Here is a 21,345-nt window from a genome sequence, read left to right as displayed (position 1 = left end):
TTTGTTTACTCTGCTTTTTTCTATGAAGTAGTTCCAAGCAAATCCCAATTTATGTTTTTTTGTTTCGTTTTTTTTTTTTTTTGCAACTTTTTGCTTTACGTGAACTTCATAAAATTTTGTCCTTAACCTATTTAGGTATAAACTGTAAAAGAGTGACCAAAAATCCAGCCTGACCAGCAATCTGGGGGGAGTATGTCAGGAAAAAATAATGAGATAGTTAACTTTATTATGATAATTTTTTACAGAGTTGAACACCAGTTTTATATATTTTAAAGGATCTGTATAACAATGTAAACGGATTATGGTAGCATGTTGTGAAGTATGTGTTTAACGACATGAGAAAAGTGGACAAGTGGGGCCTAAAAGAAAACTAGCAGCAGATGGCAGCAGTTTCTTAGTTCTATATTTTAGAGACGGAAAGGTCTGACATCTCAACTGAATGGAGAGTAAAAGTTTTCTGCTAAAATTTATCAGCAGGTTTTTTTTTTTCGTACCAAATTGCTAAAACTTGCAATGAGTGTCATTTAGACCTTATTAGCCAGACATTAAAGAGCTCTTTGGTTTAACGATGTAACGTAGAGGCTTGAAGGGTGCAACCAGCCAGACCTTATTTGTTTGAGCCAGATATTACTTCCATAGATTAATAATAATAATAATAATAATAATAATTGGTTATATTAATATATATCACCCCCCCCCCCCCCCACAAAAAAAAAATCTAAATTAGGCAAACAAACTGACCATGACAGTGTTATTAAGACGATCAAATAGATGTAACATGAGTTTGATTGATGGTTCAAGTCTGACTAGTAGCTTTAAGAGTTTATGTAAATGCTGGAAGAGCTCATAGGGGAGAGCCCGGCCCCAGTTCAGCCTCAGGGGCGTCCCAGGCTTCGCCCATCTATATTTATACCTTCTCCCTGTCGTACGGAGAGCCTCCCCCAGCTGCCAGTGTGACTACATTTGGAGCGACTCACGGCAGTGAAGGATCAGCGGGGAGGGGCCGCCGGCTAAGAAGCCTACCAGCGCGCATTTCGGTGTAAGTACGCGTTCCTTTCCAACATGCATGCACTAAAGTGGGAAAGTTTTGTATCTAACTTGCGGGAATACGCATGAATGGTGTTGAACCAAGCAGCAGTTCGGAACGGAGTCGACATAGAAGTGGCCCACCTGTTGGTCTGACCTGCGGAAGTCCCTGCTGTCTGCAAGTCTGTTGTTCGGACGTTCAACGTTTTTTGTCTTGAGTAAAAATAAAAAGTCAAACCACCGGTACGAAATTTATATTCGACAGACGGCCACTATCAAACGACGTTTTACCCGAAGTTTACGCACAAATTACGCACCTAATGTGATCCTTTAAGAGTTTTCCCAAAATAATGAGCTGGAATGGTATATTTCACCTCTGGTTTTTTTTCAAATTATTAAAGTATAATTGAATCTCTCCCAAGGATCTTTGCGTTCGCTTAATCTGATCTAGCGTCAGTGTAAATATGATACAATTAGGGAGGAATTGGAAATATTCCCACAATCTCATCAGCGTTAGAAGCTTAGTACTCGTATGTTTTTTTTTTTTTAATTGATGTAGGAAGGAAGTTTTAAACATGCATAATGCAAAAACCATCAATGCACTTAGTCTGAGTGGACGCAGATGGTAGTGCGCGTCATAAGGTGATGATGGCTCTTCCTGTCAGCTCTCCTGCTTCGTGCCTCTGCAGACAATAACTGTTAATCTTACCCATGCACTCTGCAATGCAAGGCTGTCTTTGCGGTATGCAGGAACATCCTCGGGGAATTTATCCCTGAGTTGCAGAGATCATTAGGGAGCTTTGGTGCAGGTAACTCCGCAGGGTAGCTGGAATTGGTCAGAGTCTTATTCCTGGCCAGCCTTTTAATCTGGTCTAATGAAGGACTCCAATGCGCCCTTCAGGTAAAAGGTTCATTTTCTACACTTCGTGTTGTATTTTTATGGCTGCTTTAGAAGGTCAGTGTTGAATTGATCAGTTTTGCAATGAAGGACTTTTTTGTAAAACTCCTTGAACCTAGTCGAATATTTCCCCCCTCTGCCAAAGTTCAGATCCGTGCCCGTTTCTCTCATTCACTGCTGCTGGGCGTATTTCCAGCTTGTGTTGAAAGTGCTCCCGGATTAGAAGCCTGTGATCCCCTGCTGAGCCTCGGTGGCATTCTCCTGTCTCCACTCCACAGTCCTCCAGCTCACATAGCTGTTGCTCTTTGCAAAAGTTTTGGCCACAGTCAAATTTTGGTGGCATGTGTGGTGGCATGGTTGCATGAGCGGGTTGTCTCATGCAGGATCTCTGTGTCCACTGCTTAGCTTATAGTTCTCTGTGGCATGGATGATAGTGTAAACCAGAAGTTTGCGTATAGTGCATAAAAAAGGGTTTGATTTTTCTTATTTGTTAAATTTCAGAACAGTGATAGAATTATGCAGTTTTTTTTTTTTAAATGAATACGCTTACATGCAAGACCTGCGACCTGTCCAGGGTGTACCCCGCCTCTCGTCCATTGCACACTGGAGATAGGTACCAGCACCCCTCGTGACCCCATGAGGGATAAACGAGTAAGAAAATGGATGGATGGATGGATGGATGGATGGATGGATGTTTACATGCATTTGCTTGGCATTGACTCTTGACGTGAGTCAAATGCTTTTGATATCCTTCCACACCCTTCTCACAATAGTTCACTGTGCTCTTTGGCACATTTCCGGCAGAGCTGGCGAAGCTGAGTCAGGAGTGTAGACTGTCCTACTAAAACACTTATTATGCTTTTAAGATCAAGGATTTGTGTTGGCCACTCTAAAACATTGACTATGTTCTGCACAGGAACCTTTGTAAGTCATGTGGTGGGTTGCTTAGTCATTGTCCATTTGAAAGAATCTTTTGAGGTTCTAAACAATGTTCTTTTTGATTCAATCAGTTTGGTGATGCTTGCCAGTCCCTTCTGCAGCTAAACACCCCAAAGCATGACGCTGCTAACCCCTTACCTCCCAGGTGACTTGGTGTTCTCAGACTTGTAAGCTACCCCCCCCCCCCCTCCCCTCAAATTTCCTCCAGATGTACGTGTTGGTCAATTTTAGGTTAATCAGATAGCATGATCTGGATTAAAAAAATGTATCCCTCTGTGCATTTGTAAACTGTAATCTGGCTTTTTATGTTTCTTTTGGAGTAATGGCTTCTTCTTCTCTTGAGTTTCCTTTCAGCCCATACCTGTACAGGATGTGGGGGTTATGAGACTCTCATACCAGAATTTCTACGAGGTTCTTTTGTCGTTGTTCCGGCATTGATGCACAAGTTTGGTACCAAAATAAATTCATGGAAGATAGAAGAACCCGCTTCCTTCCTAAATGTTATCATGGCTGGGCGTTCCCAGGGTGTCTATGTTTGGTTATAATCGTTAGAACAGAAGACTGTGGCACCTCCAAGCATCCCTCGTGCATTGGTTGATTTATTTTTTATTTTTCCTATGCTGTTGTACAAATAAATCAAGCGTTTTGAATTGACCTATCAGAAGCTTTAAAGCCAAGACATTAAACTGAGCTTTTCAATTTTGTGAAGGCAAAACATTCTCGTTGTAGGTAAACTGTTTACCTTGGAGAAAAATATAAAAATTATCTTTATTCTGGTATTTAGCAGAAATTAAATACTTTGGGTAATCTTAACTGAACTAAAACAAGATGTTTAGTCTGATTTTATTTATTCGTTTTTATTTATATGGTGCCAATTCACAACACATATAATCTCAAGGCTCTTTACAAAGTCAAATGCAATCAAATCATCCAGACAGATTGGTCAGAAAGTTTCCTCTCTAAGGAAAACCCAGCAGGTTGCATCAAGTCTCTCCAAGCAGCATTCACTCCTCCTGAAAGAGCGTAGAGCCACAGTGGACAGTCCTCTGCATTGTTGATGGCTTTGCAGCAATTCCTCATACTGAGCATGCATGAGGCGATAGTGGAGAGGAAAACTCCCCTTTAACAATTTTTTTTTTTATCCACTGTACAAAAACATCTGGTTTTAACTGTACATTCAGGGTTTCTGAACATTTTAGCAGGGTCTCATTTTATCTTAGTTTCATATATAACATCCAACTTCTGCTGTAGGCGCACTTTTATGCAGATGATGACACCATACTTTATTTTACTATCGCAGATAATGTTGCTGTTATGTTTGAGTATTTGACTGAATGATAAACTGCCATCCAGAGTATGTGTTGAGCATTTGGTAGAAATAAAAATGACTCTTTGGCTTGGCATGAGTTTATAGTAAATGTTTGAATGTTGTTGAATATATGAATGAATATATTCATTTGGATACTGCTTTCTTTACACTTTTTGATATTTTAATTCTTTGAAACACTGCTCTTTATGATTTATTACAGTTTTGCTGAATAGAAAGCATCACTGTACTTTGTAATGCTCTTGTTTGCACTTGTTCAGCCTAAGAAGACAACAGCACTCGTATATTCTTAATTACAAAGCCGCTGTATGCTTGGTAAGCTGTCTTATTTAGGTACAGTTTAACACCTTCAGACTCCTGCTAGATGGCTTCTTTTATGAGTAGCTACCTAGATATTTTTTTCAGAATTTGCCAGACCTGCATTCACTTATTTCCACTGTGGTCATAGAAGCAGCTTCAAAGTACATCAAAGATTAATGGTATTTATCTCTGGGAGAGTTTCAAGCTGTCTTAAATACTGAAGCTTGCAGCTGCTGAGCTTTAACTGGAACTTCTACTGCTATCATGCAAACTTCCACTTATTTGGTTTTGTTTATGCAAATTCATGTTAATGGCATGTTAAATTGTGGCTTTGCAACAGTTTGCCTTCTTGGTCTGGTCTACCTGGAAGAAGAGATGTTTAAATATCAGATCTTTCATCTGGACGAGAGTCAGCTCTGACCAACTGTTGTAAAAACTTTGTTCAGTTAATCAGCTAATATTCTTTAGCTCTCTCTGTATTTCAATCCACCAGCCTGAGAGTAGCAGTAGAACTGATATCTTTTAGAGAGGGACTTCTGCAACCGGAACATCCATTCAGCCTTACAGCCGATTTCTCTGGTGCGCAGCGTCTGTGGCTCCCACCTCTTTGTTCTTCTTTCATTGTGCTTCCTGCTGTAGGAATGCTGACATCCACGGTTTAGTAAAGCACACAGACACACGCGCACACACACACATTTATTTTTCTGCATACAGTGCTGTGCACAAGTCCTGCGCCACATCTGTTTATATTGTGCCTAAATGTCGGAAGACTTTCATGCAATCTCAACTGGTATTGATCAAAGCTTCTCCACACGTTTTGCGGAATTTTCAACATGTGTAATTTGGACTTGAGCTTTTGATTCTCCTAAATTATAAAATTATATATATATATATATATATATATATATATATATATATATATATATATATATAATTTTTTTTTTTTTTTTTTTGATATGTTGCATCCTTTTCAAAATAGTCTCCAGGTTTAGTTCCTCCTTGCAGACTGAAGGGACTTTTCTTGATTGTTTGTGTGTCCATGTTGCCTGGGAACATGTTATTTAAAACGGGATGCTGCATGTGTGCTTAAACACGTTTGAAACCATATCTAATCAGACCTCTCACATGTAATAACGTGCTCTGTTAGGACAGAGTTGTAGGCTTATGTTGTTGACGCAGGTTCCTTAAATTGCTTGATTTCGCTGAAAAGAGCAGCAAACGGCGCAGACTGTGTGCCATGAAGCTCGTGCCCCGAGTGGAGCCGAGCGGTGGTGTTGGATTTCAGTGCAAGAGGAGATTCTTGACTTGGCCAGCTTGTGCCGATCACTTTACATGGACGAGAGAAAGAGGAAAGGAGGGGGAACCAGATCGAGGATGAGAATTTTAAAAACCACAACTGTTTAAACGTGGCCACATAATCATTTTGCACACATTAGTAAGACCAACTTTTGGTTTATCACTCATTTTCTGGGGTAGGATTTCATACTGTTCGTTGCACTAACTAGTCCTATAGATTTTGTAAAAATGTGCTTCAAAAGGCTATAAATTGAGTCCACAAATGTCAGAATGGAGGTAATCTTGTAATGGAAATGTAGATTTTAATTCACATTTGTTTTATAGTTTCTGAAATATTTGACCATCATGGCTTCAACCAAATGGTTAGACTATTCAAAGAAAGAGGTTAACTAACTTAAGACAAAACCTAAGGAAGGTTTGGGAAAATGTTGCATTTACATAGTGTTTCCAATTTAAGTGCACTACTTCAACAATTTCCTTCTGGGATTATTAAAGTATTTCTGATTCTGATTCTGATACCTCTAAGACCGCTGCCATGCATTCTACATTTATTGGTCCAGAAGGCCAGTCGGCCCAATAAACTGAGCTTGACTTCATTGTCTCCTAACTAGGATCAGTCTGGAATTTATGTGACTGAATTTGAATCTTTGTAAATAATTAGATTGAATCCACTATATATTTTTGTAGATCAACTGGATCAATCTGTGTTATAAAGTGTCTTGAGATCCCATTTGCTGAGAATTGGTGCACTAGATGAACCGAAATAAACTGGATAATGTACTACATTATGTCGAGCTATCACAAAATCTGAAACATATCGTTTTTGGCTGTGTCAAAATGTGAAATGGTTCAAGAGATAATATTTTTGGAAGACACTTTATGTCCATAGTTGCTATGAAGATGGGAAATAAAACTATCTACACATTGTGGTGTTTATTGAGGATAATGTGTTATTTTTAGTATCTCAGTCTTTTTAAGGACATTTTAAAGAAGGTGAGTGTAACCAATCCCAGTCTTTTTAAAATAAATGGATACTCACTAAATTGTTTTCATCTTTCAGGAGAAACATCTCACAAGTGCACTGATGGCCTCCAACACCTTATAAGTGAATCCATGAGCAAAGCACCAAAGTCTTCAGGTCTGATGGAATCTGAATCAAAACTTTCATGCTGTGTTTTGCTCACGCTGAAAAGTGGAGGACTAACACCCCCGTCTGCTTTTCCTCCCCCCCCCGTGCTCTGCAGCTATTTGAGGAACAGAGTCGTTCAGAGGAGCATGGATGCAACGGAAAAGCCGGCTCTGGAGCCCAGAGCAGAGCGGATCGCCCGCTACAAGGCCGAGAGGAGGCGAGAGCTGGCCGAGCTCTACGGAGACTTAGAGGAGCTTCCCTCCAAGTGGGTGAGAAGGGATGGAAAGAAGGTCAACAACCCAGCAACCCCAGCCCACGGCGGGGCGTTAAACTCAGACGGCCGCGGTGAAGGGGTGAACGGCAGAACACGAGAGGTTACAAATGGAGTCGAGGCGGATCCTCCGACAGAGCCCAGCTACCTGAGAAGGTGAATCCTGTCTGGGAGAGCGACGATGACTTTACTCAGGATGATTTCAGTAATTAGCAGTCAATTCTTTTTAAAATCAATGGGTTTCATTCATTTATAGGTTTTTACTAGGAGTCAGGCTGAAAAGGGGGAAAAAAATGCTTGTTTTTGAGACAGATTTTGTCTTTCTTTATAGTTTCAGCTCTTAGTCCAATTTCTTTCATCCCTGTGATTCATGAGGGGTCTGAAAGCTCTGAAGCCCAAAGATATAACATAGGCACAACTAGCTGCTCGTTTAATTTTGAACCCCAATCAAATAAAACTAATTTCCCTCACAGAACAACTGGGTGGATCACTTGTCATAGATTCTCTGCTGGATTTAGGACTGGACTTTGACTAGGCCTTTGCAACATGAAAGTCAGTAGATCTGAACCTTCTTATAGCAGGTCTGCCTGCATGTTCAGGGTTGTTGCCCTGCTGGTGCCATGGATGAATATCGTGCAGCTTGTAACAGTTTTTCCTGTAGGGTGTACAAAATTCATCTCCATCCATCTTTCTATGAGCTCTGAGCAGCTTTTCTGACCATGCAGAAAAAAAGCACCCCGGTACCATCATGCTTCTACTACCATATTTTTAAATACCTAATTTCACCAACATCTCATATCTGGGATGACATAGTTCAGGATATGGCTTGCAAGTATTTAGGTGAATTGAGCAGTATTTAATTTCTATCTATCTATCTATCTATCTATCTATCTATCTATCTATCTATCTATCTATCTATCTATCTATCTATCTATCTATCTATCTATCTATCTATCTATCTATCTATCTATCTATCTATCTATCTATCTATCTATCTATCTATCTATCTATCTATCTATATATATATATATATATATAAAATAAATAGTAAATGCAGAGAGACATTTTCATTATTTCTCATTTGTCATCGTTTTCCAAATAATAGTCCTGTGTTGTAAGATTAATTTTTAAGTCTCTGCGTAGTTATTTGAAATCTCACTTTGTTCGCCGTTATTGGAGATTTATTTAAACCAAGGGCGTCCAAACTTCTCGCCAAATTTGTCAAGTCAAAAGCACTCAAGGGCCAAATGTAGAAAAAAAGATTTTTAAAAAACATTAAGTAAAATATTAGATTGTGATTTAAAAAATTTTTTTTTTTTTACATGTGATAATTTTAATTGTGTAAATCACTGTAGATCTAAAGTTAGAAACATGTTTTGCTCATTTGTTTTATTAAAAGACGTTCACCCAGTTTGGAAATTATTTTAGGCTGAATTCTTTCTGATCTAGCAATATAAGAACAGGATTTGGGTCAGTATTTCTTTTGAAAACTGCCACTGTATTGAGCCAGTCTAAATAATTGAATTCAAAACAGATTTTAATGCACAAAAGCCTGCATTTCAGTGAATGTCCTGTGTCCATTCTCTTTACTGTGAAATCATAGAGAATGTAAAAAGTTATTAAAAGATGAACACCTTGTTTTGTACCTAACATTTTAATTTTAAGAGCTTAACCTGTCTGAAATAATTTTGCCCTAATTAAAAATAGGAAGTTTAAATCTGCATCAGCCGTCTGTGCTAGTGGACCAAGTGTTTTTTGAAAGGCAGGTTAGCGGCCACACAAAAAACAGACCAAGGCCCACAAATGACCCCCAGGCCATACTTTTGACATGCCTGTGTAAAATTATGTGTAAAATATTGAGGCGTCCTTATAAACTGGCTTCAGAAAATGTTTTTTTTTATTAAGGCCTCTAAACATTGTCGCAAGTACAATAGCGCACTTCGTCAGGTTCTATGGTATGTGAATGTAAATCCCAGCAGCCTGTCAGTAATCCTGACAGTTTTCCCAATCATTCAAACCCCTCACTCGCCTCCTTCCTGCTGACTACGCCAGCTGACTTCCTCAGCAGCTCCGTGGCCTTTGTTGCTCATTAAAACCGAGAGCTTCCAGTCAGCATTGACATCCCAGGTGATCTGAGAGCTGGTGTTGCTAAGAGGAGACTCTCCATTTATTCCTTGAAGTTGCATCTTTCTCTGCAACACTTTTACCCTTGGTGGAAAACATTGCAATTATTCAATTCAACTTAATTTGAATTATATAGCGCCAATTCATAACACGCGTCATCTCAAGGCACTTTACAAAGTCAATTCAGTCAAATCCTCCAGACAGATTAGTCAAAATGTTTCCCCTCTAAGGAAACCCAGCAGGTTGCATCAAGTCTCTCCAAGCAGCATTCACTCCTCCTGAAAGAGTGTAGAACCACAGGGACAGTCATCTGCATTGTTGATGGCTTTGCAGCAATCCCTCATACTGAGCATGCATGAAGCGACAGTGGAGAGGAAAACTCCCCTTTAACAGTTTTTTTTAATCCACTGTACAAAAACATCTGGTTTTAACTGTACATTCAGGGTTTCTGAACATTTTAGCAGGGTCTCATTTTATCTTAGTTTCATATATAACATCCAACTTCTGCTGTAGGCGCACTTTTATGCAGATGATGACACCATACTTTATTTAACTATCGCAGATAATGTTGCTGTTATGTTTGAGTATTTGACTGAATGATAAACTGCCATTCAGAGTGCGTGTTGAGCATTTGGTCAAAGTAAAAATGACTCTTTAGCTTGGCATGAGTTTATAGTAAATGTATGAAGCATGAAGTGACAGTGGAGAGAAAAAACTCCCCTTTAACAGGGAGGAAAACCTCCAGCAGAACCAGAACCAGGCTCAGTGTGAACTGTCATCTGCATCGACCCACTGAGGGTTAGAGAAGACAGAGCAGAGACACAGAAAGCACAGAAGCACACATTGATCCAGGAATCTGTTCTATATTAGATGGTAATAGCGGGTGATCTGTCTTCCTTGGATGATGTCTCAGTTAACAGAACGCCAGACCAGGTGTACCTACTATGAAGAGAAAAAAAAAAAACAGGGAGAAGATAAAGTTGAAGGTTGAAATAACAACAAATAATGGGAAATTGGAGAACAGTAGGAGAACTCAGCAGACTGAGAGAAATAGACCCTGATGTCCTCCAGCAGCCTGAGCCTATAGCAGCATAACTGCAGTAAAAGCTCAGGATAACCTACACCACTAGAAGTTGGTTCCACAGGAGAGGAGCCGGTGTATGAATTTCCTTCGTTCATCCTACATTTTCACCTGCTCCCTGCCCCCTTTAGCCAGAGTTACCAAGATTCTGCCACCGTCCTGGTCGAGGATGGACACCTGGTCCATCCAGGACCCGATGCCCCACAGCTCCACACCCGGGTGTCGGTGGGCCAGTTGAAGAGTGTGCTTCTGCAGCAGGCAGAGAGTGGAGCAGGCCAGGAGAAACTGTAGGGTCACCGGCATGTGCGTGATCCAAACTCTGTCTTCTTCGTACGAGTATTTGACTTTATCTTTGCCTTTCCTTCTCTGTTTTTTTCTCTTGTTTATATAACCCAGTGGTCCTGATATTGGCCAAACCACGTCTTCTTTGGACCTGGCTGCTGGTTCTGAGGGAAGCCGGCGGCGGACCAGGCGTTACCTTCCAGGCGCATCAGGAGGGGGTCGCAAAACCAGCGAGCGCTTCAGGACCCAGCCAATCACAGCCAATGAGATGGAGGAGAGAACCGGGTAGGAGATCTTATTGTCGTCCTCCACGTTTCTTTGCAACCCTGGTAAAAATCGTTTAACCAACCTTGAAATAGGGCACCATTCTGCCCACCGTGTGTGGTAGAAAAATAGACTTAGGTCCCGTTCCGGTTTGTCGTAAGACTTTTTGATTAATGCTCTGACTGTAGATGCATATGTGCCATTTGAAGTGAGAAATTCCTTGAGTGTAGCCATGCAATTAAAGCCACTCTAAAACATGTTCTATTGTCTTTCCCATTTTGAAGAGTTGGTCAGACAAAAGGGCTTCTGTGTTGCATCATATTCAAAGAACAGGAAACCAGAAGTCGTTGAATACAAGTTAAAAGTTCCTAGAGGCTCAAATCAACAGTTTTTTTCTTGACATGGTTTTCCTATAAGAAGTACTATTTTTTTTTTCCAGTGTGCTGTTTTCAATTTAAATACTTTTTACAGGTCTTTTGGATGGGTGCTGTAGATTAAACAGGAAAAGCTGATTTTGTCCAATACTCACCTGTAGCTTTTGGACATAGGGTTATTTTCCTTAACTGAAACTGATATTAAGCCGTTGATATTTTTAAAAAGTAAGCTGTTTAAGTGGAGGCTTTAAAGAGAAACCTATAGGTGGTTTGCATGAGTCTGTCCTCCATCCTGAGATCAAGAGTGAGGTTTTACCTGGAATGCAAATGTTTCACAGTATCTTGATTCCCTGAGTCTGTAGGAAGAAACACAGTAAATTTAAAGTGGATCCGAGCGAGAACACACAGAGCTGCCGCTTCATGTTCAGGTTTCACGCTGTGGTCTCCTCTTCTAGGCTCTTGGACGCGGAAGTACATGACAACAAGAAAGGTAAAGCTTCAGTTTCTTTTATAAATGTCTTTACACGCTTTGCTGGAAAAATTTTTTTTTTTAAAAATCACAATCTAATATTTTACTTAATGTTTTTAAAAAATCTTTTTTTCTACATTTTATGGCCCTTGAGTGCTTTTGACTTGACAAATTTGGCGAGAAGTTTGGACACCCTTGGTTTAAATAAATCTCCAATAACGGCGAACAAAGTGAGATTTCAAATAACTACGCAGAGACTTAAAAATTAATCTTACAACACAGGACTATTATTTGGAAAACGATGACAAATGAGAAATAATGAAAATGTCTCTCTGCATTTACTATATACATATACATATATACACACACACACACACACACACATTTTCAATGGAGTTGTGTTCATCATTACAAATTAAATACTGCTCAATTTGTCTAAATACTTGCAAGCCATGTCCTGAACTATGTCATCCCAGATATGAGATGTTGGTGAAATTAGGTATTTCAAAACATGGTAGTAGAAGCATAATGGTGCTTTTTTTCTGCATGGTCAGAAAAGCTGCTCAGAGCTCATAGAAAGATGGATGGAGATGAATTTTGTACACCCTACAGGAAAAACTGTTACAAGCTGCACGACATTCATCTATGGTCCCAGCAGGGCAACAACCCTGAACATGCAGGCAGAGCTGCTATAAGAAGGTTCAGATCTACTGACTTTCATGTTTTGTATTTGTTCATCCAGCCTTCACAGTTAAACTCATGTAACTGCCTTGGAAATTAGCCAGGTTATTTTCGGATGCTCACTTTATTTGATTTGGTCAGTGATGATAGGTTTATGAGTGAGAAACCATGTGGGCTTGATGCAAAGTCATCTCTATTCTTATTTGACCCCAGCAGAAAAAGATTGCAGGTTTATACAAAGATGTGGCTCACAAACCTCTTTACTTTAGAAATATTTCTTATTGTATTTTGTCTAAGCTGATGCTAAATTATGTAAAACAGATCTTTTCAGATGGAATCATTTTGTTGACAGTATACAATATACCTTTAAAAATACCTTTTTTTTTATATGATGAGACTACAGTGTCTTGCAAAAGTATTTACATCCTTCCAATTTTTCCACATTTGATCACATTACAACAAAGGTTAATGTATTTCACTGACCTTTTTGTGAGAACCAGCCAAATAATTCATAACTGTGAAGCAGGAGGACAATGACTTGTTGCTTTTAAAGCTTTTCACAAATAAAAATCTGACAAGTGTGGTGTGCATTTGCATTCAGCCCCCGTGAGTCAGTACTATCCACGTTCTGCAGCCATTTCAGCAGTACATTTTTAAAGAGTGTGTCTCTGCTACCTCTTACAATATTTCTAAAACGACTCAGGTTGAGTCCGGTTGGATGGAGCGGATCTGTAAACATCTGGATTTAGGTCTAGACCTCGCTAGCCCATTCCAAAACGCAGATTAGATCTAAAGCATTCAAGATCTGGCTTTAGGTTCGGTGTTGTTGTCCTGCTGAGACTGTCAACTCTTTAAGGACTAAATTTTCTTCCAGGATTTTCCTGTAATTACCGCTACCCTTCTTCCATCAACTGCTGGAGAAAAAAATTCCCACAGCATGATACTGCCACCACAATTGTTTCATTATGGGGATGGTTTATCCAGAGTAATCTACAGTGTTAATGTTGTGCCTTGCACAGCATATTGTTTGTAATCAGGAAAATTCATTCAGTCTTATCTGATTATCACCTTCTTTCACATGTTTGCTGTGCACCCTACATGACACGGACTTCTTATGGCTTCCTTTCAGCGATGGCCTTCTTCTTCTGATAGCTGTCCTGTCCGCCGTCTCTACCACCTAAGCAGTGGATCGCTGAACCTTCCTCAGAGCTGCCATTGGCTGCTTCTCTCAGTAATGGGATCAATGCCCGACCTGCCAGTTTTTGGTTAATTGGCCATCTCTAAAGCCTTCCCAGAACAGCAGCATTTAAGCGAAGATTAAATTACGTATAAGTGGACTCTAATTAGGTGACTTCTGAAAGCATTTGTTTGCGCTTAGAGCCATCAACGAAAAGCTGATTACTGAAGCAAGTTGTGCTTTTCAGTATTTTACTACTGATACATTTTCAAAAACCATTTTTCATTTTTCTCCCACCTCCTAATCATATGCTACTTTGTGTTGATTGCCGTAAAATACACTGAAGTAACTGGTTGTAATGTGACAAATTCCAGACAGAATAAACAGAAAGTACCTTCAAATAAGTAACAATAAAGTGTTGATTTTTACGCCATGTACCAGTGCGCTATTTCAAACTGATTCAGGAAGAACAGTCACTAGCGGGTCCATGCACTGCAAAAACGGAACTAAAATTAAGTAAAAGGTTCTTAAAATGAGTGTATTTGTCCTTGATTTGAGCAGGTAAATAAGATGATTTGCCAATGGAATAGGATTTTTGCACTTAAAATAGGAACAACTCATGATCTCCATCTTATTTCAAGTGCAGGATATCTAATTATCTTGTTTTAGGGGTCAAAATACTCATTCAATAGGCAGATAATATTATTTACCTGCTCAAATCAAGTAGAAATACACTAACTTTAAGAACATTTTACTTATTTTTAGATCCGTTTTTGCAGTGTATTAGGTCGTATTTAGCAACAGTTTAAGTGTGTTGGGTTGCAATTCTCCACCCCCCCCCCCCCACATTTACACATTGATGTTTTCCATCTTCTCTCTTCCAGCTGATGTGAAAACAGATGATCGAGCCAAAATGAGCGTGGCAGCCAAGATGTCGCTGTTCAAAGTAAGTCTGTTCTCTGAAAAGTGAACCCGTGACCCGTTTACTTTCTCATGGACGCTGCTCAAACTTGTCAAAGAGTGCAAAGAAAATACAAGCAATGTTACAGAGTTGCTGTACCTGCAGAGGATTTGATTGAGCAGCTGAAGGACAGTTGCCTTAGCTGTGCTCCGAATAATCTGAGAGACATCGTTAAACCATCACCGAGCATGGAGAACGGCCAGATCGCGTGGTGGAAATATGGACCAGGCTTGATGTTTCTGCTTCGGCCAGAAGCTGAAACGTTTTCAGTTTTAGTCCCAGTGACTCAGGTGAAACTGTGCCAGACATCCTAGTTCCATTAATAACCAGCAGTCGTGGTATAATTAGCCTGCTGCTCCGCAGAGACTGGCAGCGAGGAAACTGAAGCCTGCAGGTCTCTGGTTACACCTGTTGGAAGAAAGCTGCCAAGATGCTTTATCCAGCAGCTACAGTGCCACTTTGCCTACCTCCTCACATAAATGCAGGAAAGTGCAACATCTTAAGTCATCGCTCATCAATTTAAAATGTTACGAGAGAGCCTGACTTCTTGTTAGAAACATTTTGAAGTGATAGTTTGAGCTCTGTGCAGTTTTCAAACTGATGCACCACTTAAGGTTTTGTTTCAGATTTGATTTTATTGTTTTTATTAAATGATTTTAAAGGACTGTTAACTAAGACCGGTTTAAAAGATTAAAATGATGTCTTCCTCGTTAGATGTAAGCTATGAAAGAGTGAAGGAAAATGATGGTGGAGCTGCACTGTCATCTTTAGATGGTTCAAAAGTTGAAGCCGTCTGGTTAAGGCCTTACATTTGGAGTCCACCTTTGGGGAAAGTTTGGGATCATTTTTAAGCCTTGACGAGGAGACATTGATACCTTCTCTGCCTTTTGAGGAATTGGAGAAGTCAGCGGCCCCCGATTCCTCGGCTCTGCTGAAGCCTCGCTCAGCCAGCAGCTTCCAGGAACGGAGGACGCGCCGTGGCAACGAGCATCGCTTTCTCACTCAGCCAATCACCTGTGAGGAAATGGTGGCAATCAGGTAAGGCAAGGCAAGTTTATTTAAATAGCACTTTTTTTTTTTAGTAACAAGACAATTCAGAGCGCTGAAAGTAGGTAGAGATGTGCTATAAAACCAGAGTAAACTAATTAAAATAGTTTCTGATATTGTTTCTGTTACGACCTGGCTCATACCTGTGGAGGAGAGCTGACAGAGATTATTTGGGACCCAGGGTTTAAAAAAAGCTGAGGACAAGGGCATCACCAGGTCCATTTTAGTAATTAGTGATGCTAGAAGGGTAAATGGCCGACCATAACCACAAGGGGTCATAACAGTTTCCTAAAATTATTGAACACCCACTGCAATCAGGTTCATTAGGGAAACTAGCAGCTTTCTTTTTTATTTTAGCAAGAAACAAATCAAACAACAATTTAATAATCTCAACACAATTAGTGTTGCAGTTGGTTTATATAATTTTAACAGAAAATGCATCTTCATTACTTATTACAGCATCATTTTGATCTTTTTTTATTCTGCTGCAAACATGATTCATTGCCAGAAACCAGCTTCTGCCAACTTTCCTGTGAAATTTTAGCTCCCTCCTCTCAGGCAACAGCCATCAGTTGATTAATATTGCGTTAGTTCGTCTGCTGCAACCGTCCTTTTCAAATCCCTCCAAAGGTTTTTATTTTATTTTTTATTTTTTACAAAAGCTCCAGAAAGACGACGAGGATGACTTCTTCTGAGACAAACCCTTGGTGAACTTTGAGATTCACTTGCGACCGTCGACATGTTGAAACACAGCATATCGTTTTCTCCCATGATTTCCTGGTGCTTTATAGAATCCTCATTTCCCGTCACATGTTGCAGATTTTCGGTGATAGAGGAGCCAAAGAAGACAGAGAACGTCACTGAGCCACTGTACGCTTAGTGCTGTTCTCTACACATGTTTTCTTTCCTCCTGGTGTAGCTATTATGCAGTCAATAAAAAAGAAGTAAACTTTATGATTTGATACATTATAGAATCCAGTTTAGCAGCAAAATCCTAGTGACTATCAGCTTCTCTTCCGCTGTAGAGGAAATCTGGTCCTCTCTGCTTCACAACGTTGCTTCAGTCCTTTTCAGTCCTTGGTTTCTGCACAGCTTTTTAAATGTTGCCCTGCAGTATTTCAGTCAGGTTGAAGTCTGGACTTTTAATGGGCCATTGCAACTACTTCATTCTTTTCTTTTTCCAAATTTTCTTTTACAGATGTGCTTTTTTTTTGTTTGTTGGTATAATCTCTGATCAGCTGCATCACTAAGTTTGGACCGTTTTAGCTGTTGGGCAGATGTCTCCTGTTTTACGCGTGAATACTGTAGCATGCAGAGGAGATCATGGTTGACTTAATAGTCTCTTTCACAAAACACTTCCAGCGTGAAGCTGCAACGACGGCCTCTCCTCTGAGCTGCCTGTTGACGTTCCTTCATCCCACATCTTAGACACTGCTACCTGAAAGAACTACAGCTAGCTGATTTCTAGTGGTCCATTTCTGCTCCACGAAGGTCCCGGCGTGTTGCCGCCTGAACTCTTTCGGGGAGGTGGTCACAGGGCTTTTTGCCGCTACTTCACAACCGCGATCAGAACAGGCTAAACATTATAAGTCAGCTGACATGAAGCGGTGGCCATGCAGTCGATCATTTGCGACTTGGACAATATTCAGCTGCAGATCTTTTTTAGCTCCATGGTTGTATCAGCTGCTGCTGAACGGAGTCTGGTGAATTCACTAAAAATAAACGACGCTGCGCTTGATGAAGGCGGCGGGGGAACATGCTGTGCTCCCTACTGTGCTCCCTACTGTGCTCTCAATACTAGATGGGTCATAAAAAGACAAATTGTTCTGGTGACACAGTTCTGCAGGTCTGTACGGTTTCTCATTTTGTCACATTATGCAGCGCCAATCCAGCAGAGGAGGTCCAGACCGAGCAGGCCGAACCGGTGGAGGCCGCAGATGAAAGCTGCCGGATGAGCATGAGAGAAAAGCTGGCCCTCTTCAACAGACTGTCCCTGCACGGAAAGAATGGGGCCGGCCCCACCGACGGGCCCCCAGAGAGGCGAAAGCAGAAAGGGGCTCGGTACCGCACCCAGCCCATCACAGTGGACGAAGTCAGCCTGGTGAGGGGAAATAATCAAAATGGAGTCAAAGTTAAACACTTTTTTTTCTGCATTTGACCTCTTTATATTCCTTTCATGTCTCACTGCAGCTTCAGAAAGGCCCCATTCAGCTTCCTGCCTTCAGTTTGTCCCCTAATCTGCACGACAGACAGCAGGCCTCGCCTGGCAACCTGAAACCCAGCGAGGTGCGCCTTATACAACCAATATCTGAACTCTCAGAACCTGAATCAACGCACCGGGGCTCGCGGGACTGCAACTCCGTACCGCCGTCGAAGGGAATCCTGAAGAAGAGCTGCCCTGAAGGCTCAGGGTGGAGCGGGGCCGACGGTCGGGAGCCGCTACCCAACCACCAGCAAAATGGTAGAGACGTCACCGATGCAGAGATGTTTGGGAGGATGGAGGGAGCCGAGAGGCTGGAATCCCAGAGGGAGACACCGGGCGTGCAGCGAAGTTCAGTCCGAGCAGCTCCGTGGAGGCAGAGGGCTCGAAACCGGAGGGAGACCCCGACACAGGCCTCCTCAGAGCGGGATGCTCCTCAGGAGGAGAGGCCTTCTCGGAGCGGCCCGCAGCAGGAGATCGCTTCCTCTGTGGGAAACGGCTCAGATGTGACGAGGCAAGTTTAAGGAGTAACATGAGCTCTTTGTAGCTGCCGCATGCAATATTTTTACCCATTAATGGTTCTGATTAAAAAAATAAATAAACCAAAGATAACAGACGTTTTTTTTTAAACACGTATTTGTTTTTTTTTATTTCGTGTGATTTGTTCAGAACACAAGATGAAGAGCAGAGCGACAAACCGAAACAAAACGTTTTGGTCTGCGGTGGAGTTCGCTCACCTAAACAGCAGGAAGCAGCAGCGTCTGTGAGAGGCACAGTAGGAAAACCGAGATGCATTTACATCCCTGCGTCCACTCCACTGCAAACATACATCAAATTAGAATTTTGTTTAAAAGTTTGTTAATTTTTTTCTTTTCTCCAAAATCCAACATAGAATGTTTTTATTACCAAAGTTACCAAAATATCTCTTTGTTGGAACCTAAAATAAGCGTAGAGGAAATCCCTGTATAAATACACGGTGTGTGCACAGGTATTTGCATTTTTTCACTTTACAATCATCAACTTCGTCGTATTTTGTGGGGATTTCCTTTGATCGACCAACCCAATGTACCGCATAGTTGTGAAAAGGGAAGAAAAGGGCACACAGCTCTCAAAAATGTTGGTAGAGTTTGCGTACGTTTGTACTCAGCCGCTCTGACTCATTTCTTTTTATTGAACCCTTCACCTACTGATGCCGCCGCCATGTCTCTCTGTGGAGATGATGAGTTCACAACCAAGTTTCATGGATTTCCCTCAATACTGGCTTTCTCCTTCCATTTCTTTTATGGAGGCCAGATCGTAGAGTGGACAACTGGTTGTTTTGTCTGTTGGCTAAAGATCTCTGCAGCTCCTCCAGAGTTACCACGGGCCTCTCAGATTAACGTCCTCTTTCCCAAGCATATCAGTTTAGGAGGACGGCATGTCTTTGTAGGTAGCTGTATTTTTACTGAGATTTTTAGATATTAGATTGTAGTTAGGGGTATTGGGAGCTTGTTACATAAGAATAGTAACTTTTTAGGATTTGTATTTGTAAAAAATTAAATAAAAAACCCACATGTCCTTTTCCTGCCACTTCATCGTTATACAATGTTGGTCATTCCCCTAAAATCCCAAGAAAATTTACTAATGTAAGGCCAGAAAATGGGAATTGTGAATGCTTCTGCAAAGCATCATCCTTTACCACAGGTAAAGCATTTAAACCTGACTAATTCTTGATTTTAGCTGAGTATTGTACCCTCTGTTAGGGGTTAGTGGGTTCCCTCTTGCAGCTGGTTTGAAATTCTGAGCCTCGACCCGCGGTTAGATCGGGCCATTTGCCGTGCCACTGAAACCGGATATAGCGTCGCTCAGCACAAGCACTCTGCATTTGGTATGTGTTTAATGTTTTGAGATCAGCCTCATGTTACTGGGAACTTTATTCAGACCAGTTATGCGTTTATAACAGCTGGTGGGAATGTGGAATGCAAACAGACTGATTATTTGGTAGTTAAATTTTACCCCCTTTATGACCTAAACGTCTCCTCTGTAGCAAGTCGGCCATGTTGCATGTACTGCTGATATTTATTGTGTTCTCTTCGGTACTCTTTTGTGGTTACGATAATTCTTCACAACATTTTCCTCTGTTGTGTTTTCATATGCAGGAGCCATCAGAAAGCCCTCCTCTTGAGACACCACAGTGCTGGGTAAAGCTTTACGAAATCCTTCACAATCCTTGATCCTCATAATGTAAAATAGCCTGAATCAAACAGCTTCAGCCTGTCACTATCTCCTCTCTCTCAGGAACCCATCTTTGCCTCTGTCTATTCTATCAGTACACCCCAATATATCATGTGTTTTAACCAGGTAACGGCGTGAACCGGCTGCTTGGGACCTTAAATCCTGCTTGTCGTGATTTGGAGTGTTCAGCATGCAGTGGAGCGGTTTTTAAAAGCGCACACATTCAGATCAATGAGAAGTGTGAAGTTTCACTCACTCTACAAACCCACCTCTGCTAAATTCACGAGGCTTTGCAGTTTACTTCCAAAAAACAGTAAAAAACAAAGCAAATGGACTTGTTTTCCGTTGTTGAAGACGTTTCGCTTCCTCTCCAGGAAGCTTTCTCAATTCAAAAAGTCTGGAGTAATGTGCAGTACCAAGCTTTATACTACTGCCCAAACAAAGGCCGTGTAATGGCTTAGACAACATCCAAATGGCGTTCCGCGAGCGAGCAATTTTTAGAACGTGACGTCATATCACGTGTTACAGGTAGGGCAAATATGCATTGTCCTCCACTCTTTCGCTGTACGTTACCCTTGGTTTTACTCTAAGACGTCTCCTAAACATGGTTTTTAAATATTGTTGTTATGGAACCTGCAACAGCGACTCGAGGTACGCTGATAGGCCGCATATGAAGGATATTAAAGCCGCAATCGCCGTGGATCGGCCCTCGCAGCCAAGCGCCAAGCGTCTTTGTTTGGGCAGTAGTATAAGGCTTGGTACTCATCATTACTCCAGACATTTGAATTGAGAAAGCTTCCTGGAGAGGAAGCGAAATGTCTTCAACTACAGAAAACAAGTCCAGTTGCTTTGTTTTTTACTTTTTTTTGGAATGACCATGACCTGGATGACTGAGAATCTTCACCAGCAATTTGCAGTTTACTCCATCGTTTACACACGTTTTGCATTCCTCCATCTGCTTGTTTTCTGCACTGGATGCAAGAGGCAAGGAACTTGCCACCATTGGCTGTGGCAGTTTTTTTTTTTTTTTTTTTTACATAAATATGCACAAAAAATTATAGATTTTTGCTGTATACCTACATGACACCACATTTATATATGGGTTAACTGCACAGATAAACATATTTTTTGTTCTTAATTGGGACATATAAGGAGATGCAGACAATAAATATCTTTTTTATATACGGAATATGAAATAAAAAGGAAGAGAGAAAAGAAGAAAAGATCTTCCCATCCCTTTAAGAGACCCCCTCAACATCGTTATTGCTATTTTATATACAGATGT

General features: G+C 40.9%; 2 protein-coding genes across 4 annotated transcripts in view; both read left to right on the top strand.

Moving 5' to 3' along the window:
• The first annotated feature begins 1,065 nt into the window (after positions 1-1,065).
• LOC118556139 (supervillin-like) lies at positions 1,066-20,010 on the top strand. Its single transcript, XM_036148010.1, has 13 exons — positions 1,066-1,269; positions 6,847-6,924; positions 7,031-7,342; positions 10,523-10,678; positions 10,788-10,958; positions 11,767-11,801; positions 14,523-14,584; positions 15,492-15,637; positions 17,528-17,747; positions 17,837-18,360; positions 18,516-18,665; positions 19,613-19,713; positions 19,985-20,010. Exons 3-13 carry the CDS (start codon positions 7,062-7,064, stop codon positions 20,008-20,010), a joined length of 1,872 nt encoding a protein of 623 aa, XP_036003903.1. The 5' UTR covers positions 1,066-1,269; positions 6,847-6,924; positions 7,031-7,061.
• The window catches only part of svilc (supervillin c), an 18,624-nt gene continuing 17,260 nt past the window's right edge, over positions 19,982-21,345 (top strand). For 2 of the 3 annotated variants that reach the window (XM_036147775.1, XM_036147774.1), the window contains exons 1-2: positions 19,982-20,026; positions 20,124-20,186. In XM_036147775.1, coding sequence (XP_036003668.1) covers positions 20,172-20,186 — 15 coding nt within the window. In that variant the 5' untranslated portion in view covers positions 19,982-20,026; positions 20,124-20,171. The remainder of the gene's footprint in view (positions 20,027-20,123; positions 20,187-21,345) is intronic. The other variant, XM_036147776.1, reaches the window with a different exon arrangement.

This window comes from Fundulus heteroclitus, chromosome 16 (genome assembly GCF_011125445.2).
Source record: "Fundulus heteroclitus isolate FHET01 chromosome 16, MU-UCD_Fhet_4.1, whole genome shotgun sequence".
NCBI lineage: Eukaryota > Metazoa > Chordata > Actinopteri > Cyprinodontiformes > Fundulidae > Fundulus > Fundulus heteroclitus.
The sequence above is the reverse complement of the archived record's forward strand: the minus strand, read 5'-3'. Positions and strand labels throughout refer to the sequence as shown.

Coding starts and splice junctions, on each gene's coding strand:
- LOC118556139 (XM_036148010.1), top strand. CDS start 7,062: ATGGATGCAACGGAAAAGCCGGCTCTGGAGCCCAGAGCAGAGCGGATC. Junction 11,802..14,522: donor AGTACATGACAACAAGAAAG/GTAAAGCTTCAG, acceptor TCTCTCTTCCAG/CTGATGTGAAAACAGATGAT. Junction 15,638..17,527: donor GAGGAAATGGTGGCAATCAG/GTAAGGCAAGGC, acceptor CACATTATGCAG/CGCCAATCCAGCAGAGGAGG.